We start from the raw sequence: 8443 nt of genomic DNA, 5'->3' as shown, positions 1-8443 counted from the left end.
AGGCAGACACTTAACCAAATTAACCACCCAGGCATCCCTACAGCACAGATTCTTAACATTTTTAATCCCTTGGATAAAGACCATGATTGCCCCCTTTCCACAAAAGCAAACACATACATAAAATTCTACATGGTAGTTTAAGGGGTTCATAGACATTCAGATTAGAGTTTAGTGATCTATAAAAAAAGTCCTCAGTGATTTCCAAACATGATTTATAGATTGATGATGAACTATTAACACCTCTTGGTAACAATCGCTCTTTTAGAGGTGAATCTTACTGGGTACCCTGCCCACACTTACGCTGTTATAAGAAAGAAACTAGTATGGTTATCAACTAGGAGATTCCAATTTTGGAAAATTGTGGTAGGCTGAGGACTGTTAGTTTTGCTAAAACATGTATTATCAGAATTAAAAGAATTTTATGATCCACAGAGGTACCCATTATAGCTAAGTAAGATTTACCAATTCTTTCATCTGGAATGACAAAGATGACTGTACCTTTTTTTTTTCTCCGTGGGAAATTGCCCTGACATCCATCAGAGAAGCTCTCGGAAAAGGCTCCTATTTATCGTTTCCACAGTATCCCTTCATCTTATTTCATGTGTCTTCTCTACTCCCAATACCCATATCAACTCTAAACAAACAAATAAATGCAGAACAAAACAGCATCTTGGTCTATAGGTGGGGATAAATACACATCTATTTTGAGATACTGACTGCAAATAAAACACCACACCCTTAGGATTTTGTAAAGATCATAATGTAAAAGAGGACTATATTGCTCTTATCTCTCTAAGATACAAACATTTTAACTTTTTAGAACTTACGGGTTGAGATACAGATGGTCAAATAGTAGTTTAGAGCTCTATAATAGGACATTATTAGCAATTAAGAAATGTATTGGTTAACTACTTGTGACCATACAGTAGCTAAGAGATTTTAAAAGTGTCCTTATAGTAATTTCACTTCCTATAAAGAAATATTAATATGTCCATAGAGTCTACTGATCCATCAATCTAGAGAAGCACTTATTCACTAGTAAATTTTATTGTTTTGATTTAAAAACTTTCACCTTGATCTTTTTCTGAAACTAAACAAGAAATGTAAAGTTTTTCTTAAAAAAAAAAAAAAATAAAAAAAGAAGCAATGTTTTACAAATTGCCCTCTCGGATTTTCTTGTCAGCCTGCTTCAAGGAAATCCATGTGTTCAATATACTTGCTCGCAGCTTAGCCCATACCAAATGGTTGTTTAATCCAAATATCTGAGCAGCAAACTGAGCTGATCCTTCTGGAGAAAGTATGGTTGAACAGCCAAGACCTATTGGTTCAGAAAGGAAAAGACAGAATATTAACCTGTTAATTAATAATGAAAAGAGCACTTAGTAAACTTTTTTAAGTAAACTTAAAAAAAAAAATCTCTACACCCAACATGGGGCCCTCAGATCAACGGTCCCATACTCTACCACCTGAGCCAGCCAGGGGCCCCAGTAAACTATTTTATGCTCAGAAAAGTCCTGCTGATCAAAAACAATAAAAAGCTACTGTATCATCCTTGTCTAAAGTAGGATCTGCAAAAGGAGTTCCATCTCTACTACTGGAGTGGTAAAGTGATTATTAAGAGCATTAAGTAATATTTCTCTACCACGAACCCGTATCTTATATACAGCTATCACTATTTTTTTTAAAAAGTTTTTATTTATTTATTTGACAGAGAGCTCACGCGAGCAAGCACGCATAGCAGGGGGAGCAGCATGCAGAGGGAGAGAGAGGAGCAGATTTGCCAAGCAGGGAGCCCTATGTGGGGCCCGATGCCAGGACCCTGGGATCATAACCGGAGCCAAAGGCAGACGCTTAATGACTGAGCCACCCAGGCACCCCATCTATCACTTTTTTGCACTGAATTGATCTGCAAAGAAATTCAGCTTTTTTGAAGTTCTTTTCATATACTGTAATCCTTTAAATCATTAATGAAAGGCAATAGAAATAAAACAAGGATCAAGTAGACAGAAGCACCTATTCTTGGATAAACTTGAGGTATGTATTTTTTTTTTTTATAATTTTCTAGCCACTACTTTTGTCTTTGCACTTTAACTATTCTAACATCTTTAAGCAGTAAAAAAGTTAAAAGCAAAGAGTAATTTTACAAAATATCAGGTTCTAAGTAAATTCAATATTAATAGCACCTAAGAAAGTAACTTCCTTGGGGGCCACACGTTTACTCAGGCAGACTTTCTATTATAGCCTGGTACTATTATACCTGTGTCACTTGAGTGAAGTACTCCTAGCTTACAGATCCAAAAGCTCCATTTCCCCAATGTTCTTGGAATTCACCAGGCTCTTTGATTCCCACTACCTCCAGTAAGAATCAAGTATATATCACAAGGCAAATTTACTACTTTATATTAATAAATTTATGTAGCTCCCTCACATACTGTGTGATATTGGTCAAGGTACTTAATGTTAACTTAGTGTCCTTATCTATTAAGATGGGAGTATTCAACAAGTTAATATAGATAAAGAACTTGGAGCAGTGCCTTATGCATAGTAAGTACTTGATGAATGAAACAGCTGATGTCAACTGTTAGCAGTAATATTCTAGGTACACGGTTCTATCTAGTAACTGAAATACCTGTGCCTACACTGCTCAGGATTCCCCTTCTAACATCAGGAAAGCTTAATTAGCAAAAAATTAGGTTATCTAGTGAGCATGCCATAAAAAAAAGAGTTTTCAGGACTTTATAAAGGCCACTATAAAACTTTTCCTTAAAAGATTATCCCCAATTCTAGTGATTGGAATGTACAAATCTCCCAGGTTCCCTCTCTCTCCTTGGACAGTACTAGATAAAAACTGCCAAATTTTTCCTCATCACATTCTCCCTTTTCTAAACTCCACTGAGAATACCTATACTATTCCTGTGGCATAAATTTATACTTTCGTTTATAGCCATAATAAATTTTTAACTAGAGAAGTTGATATAATCAGATGTCCAGCTAAAGATCCAGTTAAAGATGGATTAATCACAAGGTATATCCCTGAAACTATATAAAGATAGCATTAAGTAGCTGAATGTTACGTTTGTTCAGGACGTATACTGAGTACAAATCAAATATGCTCAGCTGTAAAATACATTTTTATTAATGGTATCCTATTTTTTTCTATACTTGAGTTAAAGATATCTGCCAAAGCTTTAAAAAATAAAAATAAAAACAGGAGTAAAGGGAATAAAGAAAATAGACACAAACACGTAAGAACAAAGAGAGAACAGTGATTACTTTTTGTCAGCTGAAAAGGAAATGGAGTGGTAACTAAGTAGACCAAGAAAATTTTATCCTAAACTGGAAGCAGGAGAAGCAATGTGACCAATGTTAAAAAATCCATGTAAATGGACACCCTGGGTGGCTCAGTTAGTTAAGCAGCTGCCTTCGGCTCAGGTCATGATCCCAGTGACCTGGGATCTAGTCCCACATTGGGCTCCTAGCTTGGGAGGAAGCCTGCTTCTCCCTCTGCCTGCCGCTCTGTCTGCCTGTTGCTCTCTCTCTCTCTCCCTCTCTCTCTCCCTCTCTCTCTCTCTCTGACAAATAAATAAATAAAATCTTAAAAAAAAAAATCCATGTAAAGGTTTGGGCAATCCGTGGCCCTTATACTTTCTTTTTAAAGATTTTATTTATTTATTTGAACAGACAGAGATCACAAGTAGGCAGAGGCAGGCAGAGAGAGAGGAGGAAGCAGGCTCCCCGCTGAGCAGAGAGCCCGATGTGGGGCTCGATCCCAGGACCCTGAGATCATGACCTGAGCCAAAGGCAGAGGCTTTAACCCACTGAGCCACCCAGGCACCCCTCCCCTATACTTTTGAAGGGAGACACGGGGGTGAAAATGCAGCTAAAAAAGGAGGAACTGGTTTTAAAGTCAAGAAGCAGTTAGGCTATCAAATCTCCTGCTCCACTCTCTGTACCTGAGGAATTGCCCCTTCTGCACCATAGCAGAGTCATAAATTCTGATGAAGGGAAAAACAGGTTTTAGTCCAGACTTCTCTGGACTGGAGGGCATAGCTGAGACAAGCAATGCCACAATGAAAACAGGAGGTGAAGTTTACACAAGTATTAAGATTACCAGATTCCAGAATGCTGGCAGTCAGGTTTATTTCTCAGTCAGGAGGCTGAGACTAGAAAGATTCTCTGGATAATTCTAGTCACACATGAGAAAAGATCAAATGACATTCATGTAAGGGGTTATTCAAAGATCGACTCTACCAGATCACCCAACAGTGGAGCTTTTTTTATGGGGGGGGGGGTAAAGATTCATTTTTTTTAGAGAGAGAGGGGCATATTAGAGAGGAAGGGGTCAGAGAGAGAGAATCTCAAGCAGACTCCCTGCTGGGCACAGAACCTGACAAGGGACTCAAACCCACCATCCTGAGATCTTGACCCAGGCCAAAACCAAGAGTCTAATACTTAGGCAACTGAGTCACCCAGGCGCCATGGAGCCCCCTTCTGACAAGTCCCATCCCCTTGCACAGACCTTGCAACTGGTTTTTTATAGTGCCTCACTCTTTTTTTTTTTTTTTTTTTTTTTTAAAGATTTATTTATTTGACAGAGAGAAATCACAAGTAGACAGAGAGGCAGCCAGAGAGAGAGAGGGAAGCAGGCTCCCTGCTGAGCAGAGAGCCCGATGCGGGACTCGATCCCAGGATCCTGAGATCATGACCTGAGCCGAAGGCAGCGGCTTAATCCACTGAGCCACCCAGGCGCCCCATAGTGCCTCACTCTTAAGAACAGACAGCCAAGGATTACCAGACACCAGACAGGTGAGAAAAGGAGCTAATATGAAAGAAAAACTATAATAATTTCAGAGAGATAAAAGATATTATTGCAAAGATTAAACAAGAAAAGGATGGGGGGTGGTGGGAAGACCATAGAAGAAAAAAAAGAGCTCTTAAAAGTTCAATATGCCATAACTGGAATGAAAAACTCAATAGAAGGGTTGGAGAGGGTGCCTGGGTGGCTCAGTGGGTTAAGCCGCTGCCTTCGGCTCAGGTCATGATCTCAGAGTTCTGGGATCGAGTCCCGCATCGGGCTCTCTGCTCAGCAGAGAGCCTGCTTCCCTCTCTCTCTCTCTCTGGCTGCCTCTCCATCTACTTGTGATTTCTCTCTGTCAAATTAATAAATAAAATCTTAAAAAAAAAAAAAAAAAAAAAAAAAGAAGGGTTGGAGAAATGTTCCAGAGTATAGCAATGATGAGAAAGAGAAAAGAGAAACACAAAGCTCCTATTTTTATTTTTTTTAAGATTTTATTTATTTATTTGACAGAGAGAGATCACAAGTAGGCAGAGAGAGAGGGAAGCAGGCACCCTGCCGAGCAGAGAGCCTGATGTGGGGCTGGATCCCAGGATCCTGAGATCATGATCTGAGCTGAAGGCAGAGGCTTAACCCACTGAGCCACCGAGGTGCCTCAAAGCTCCTATTTTTAATAGTAAATCCAAAAAATGAGAAAAGAAAGTGGAGGAGGAAGGAAAGTATTAAGTAACTGAAGAAAATTTCTCAGGACTAAAGAATCAGAGTTCCAGGTTTAACCAGCCCACCGAAAGCCCAAGGTGAAAATAATCATCAAGACACATTTCTGTGAAATTTAAGAAACACGGGTAGAGAAAGATCCTAGAAGTTTCCAGAAAAAAACAAAATTCACAAATGACCTAGGATCAGAATGGTAAAAAGGCACTGCAGTTTTCAGTAACTCTGGAAGTTGGAAGACAATAGAGTAATGCCTTCAAGATGCATTTCTGAAGGAAAGTAATTTTCAATCTAGAATTCCATTCCCAAATTATTGAGTGTGAGGCTACGATGGAAACGTTTTAGACGTATGAGGTCTCAAAAAGTTTACCATCTGTAGCCCTTCCTCAGGAAGTTCACTAAGAATGCTCTCCAACAAATTAAGGAGTAAACAAGGAAAGGTGAAGACATGGGACCTAGGAAACAGGAGATCTAAGACTAGAGAAGGGCAAAATGGATGTCCAGGATGATGGTTAGGAGAAATTCTGAGATAATGACAGTACAGCAGGCCTAGAGAGAAGCCAGTCCATACTTGAACAGACGGGAAGGCTCAAGTTCTTAACATTTTTGACACATCCCAAGAGCAGATTTACAATAAAATAAAAAAGCTTGGCATTTAAGAAGCAATCAAGTCTAACTGAAACAACATGGATTTTCAGGACTGGATGATCAGATAATTATCTTGGACTACGATGCGCCTACCACAATATTGTTATTCTATGAGATAATGCTCAATTGAGAAGATTTCTTTGTATGTTATTTATTCTGTCCCCTGATTTATAGAAATAAAATTTCATTTCCTTTACAGAAATAACATAATAACATTTATTTTAAAAAACTCAAAACCATGAATGATGTATTCTTGGGAGGGGAGCCCCAAATCTGGACTTGATTTATCTACAGATTTCACCAGCAGTTTATAAAAAATATAGAAGACCATGTTAAACATCATCCAGGAATGTAATTAGCCAAATCCAAAAAGGGGAAAATTCTACAGGACAAATGAAAGTGAAAAAAGGAGGATTAAAAGAGACTTAGGAGAGAGAGCGCAACTAAATGCAATGTAAGGACTGTGTTACATTTTGATTTGAACAAATCAACTGTAAAAACAAATGAGATGATCAGGAAAGCTTGAACACGGACTGAAAATTAGATGATTTAAAAAAAATTACCATTAATTTTTCTTAAGTGTGAGTATGCTATCCTGATTATGATTTCTTTTTACAGAGTTTATTTGAGAGACAATGAACGAGAGCATAAGTGAGAGAACACAAGTCGGAACAGCAGAGTGAGAGGGAGAAGCAGGCGGGGGGGGGGGGGGCGCAGCAATCCCAGGACCCAGGGATCATGACCTGAGCCATGAGCCAAAGGCAGCCGCTTAACCGACTGAGCCACCCAGGTGCCCCCATGATTATGATTTAAAAACTAGAGTTATGGCACTCCTGGGTGGTTCAGTCTGTTAAGTGTCTGCCTTGGGCTGAGGTCATGATCCAGGGATCCTGGGATCAAGCCCCATATAGGGCTCCTTATTCAGCAGGGAGCCTGCTTCTCCCTCTGCCTGCTCTGCCTGCCGCTCTACCTCCTTGTGTGCTCTCTCTCGAAAAATAAATAAAATCTTTAAAAAATAATATAAAATAATAAAACCTAGAGTTCTTATTGCTTAGAGAAGCATATTTAAGTGTAAAATGCTGTGTGCTTGAAAATAATCCAGCAAAAAGGGCTACAGATATAATAAGATATTAAATGTTGAAGCTGAATAACAGGTACATAAGATTTCATGCTACTCTCTCTACTATTGTATGTTTGAAATTTTTCAATAAACAAGCTTTTTTTTTTTGGAAGAGAGAAAGCCAGCCTGTGTGTGGGTGGGGGGTGCGGGAGGAGAAGCAAGGGAGAAAGAGAATCCCAAGCAGGCTCTACGTTCTTCACGGAGCCCAATATGGAGTCTGATCTCACAACCTTGAGATCATGACTTTAGCCGAAATCAAGAGTTGGATGTTAAACCAACTGAGCCACTCAGGTGCCCCTTTAATAAACAATTTTTAAAAATTCATGTATCCTGGGGCACCTGGGTGGCTCGCTGGTTAAGGGTCTGCGTTTGGCTCAGGTCACGATCTCAGGGTCCTGGGATTGAGCCCTGCATCGGGCTTCCTGCTCAGTAGGGAGTCTGCTTCTCCCTCTCCCTCTGACCCTCCCCGGCCCCAGCTTATATGCTCTCTCTCTCAAATAAATAAAAATCTTTAAAAAAATAGAATAAAATAAAATTCATGTATCTTACCACTGGGTAGTCGAAGAGAAGACCACACATCCTGAGCTCCCCAGTCTGGAGTGAGTGGAGGGCAGCTGATAACTGGGTATGCGGTATTACCGGACATCACTGGTCCTAAACCATTGCTTCTGCCTGCCACTGCCACAAATACAGTAGGAATGCCATCCCCTAGGGAAATAACACATTTATAATAGAATTGAAGGTAGATTTTAAGATAGGTTAAAACAAAATGCCTATGTGTCTTAACTCCTTCAGTTCCTTTATTAGTAGTCTCCAGAAAAAGCATAAATAAGACACAATTATTGCATATATATTCAATATATATTTCACTTCACCACTTATTGTATCTTAAGTAACAAAGTAGCAAAAATAAGTTTGGCCATGTTTGAGACCTATAGTATAAAGAGGACACAAGAGTATTAGTGAGGGAATGGCTCAAAGGCCCTACTTAAAAGGATGTGCTTAGGCTCACTGAAACAAAGAATGACACTACTTGAACCAGTGTCTGTCCTGGGGTCCTTCAACCCACAGGGTATAGGGAGACCTTGTTAATGGAGACTAGAGGTTCAGGGGCACATTATCAATGAAGAAAGGTCAATTCAATAATATAGTACCTAAATATTTAA

The 8443-nt window shown here is 39.3% G+C and overlaps 1 protein-coding gene across 5 annotated transcripts in view; it reads right to left on the bottom strand.

Annotated features, from left to right (window-relative positions):
* Window positions 1-1031: 1031 nt before the first annotated feature.
* The window catches only part of PAICS (phosphoribosylaminoimidazole carboxylase and phosphoribosylaminoimidazolesuccinocarboxamide synthase), a 47441-nt gene continuing 40029 nt past the window's right edge, over window positions 1032-8443 (bottom strand). For all 5 annotated transcript variants that reach the window (XM_045079794.1, XM_045079795.1, XM_004775491.3 and 2 more), the window contains 2 exons: window positions 7827-7985; window positions 1032-1318 (listed from right to left, as the gene is read on the bottom strand). In XM_045079794.1, coding sequence (XP_044935729.1) covers window positions 1152-1318; window positions 7827-7985 — 326 coding nt within the window. In that variant the 3' untranslated portion in view covers window positions 1032-1151. The remainder of the gene's footprint in view (window positions 1319-7826; window positions 7986-8443) is intronic.

The sequence above is a fragment of the Mustela putorius genome, unplaced genomic scaffold (assembly GCF_011764305.1).
Source record: "Mustela putorius furo isolate JIRA1106 unplaced genomic scaffold, ASM1176430v1.1 tig00000430_pilon_pilon_pilon, whole genome shotgun sequence".
Taxonomy (NCBI): domain Eukaryota; kingdom Metazoa; phylum Chordata; class Mammalia; order Carnivora; family Mustelidae; genus Mustela; species Mustela putorius.
This window is presented reverse-complemented; position numbering and strand designations above follow the sequence as displayed.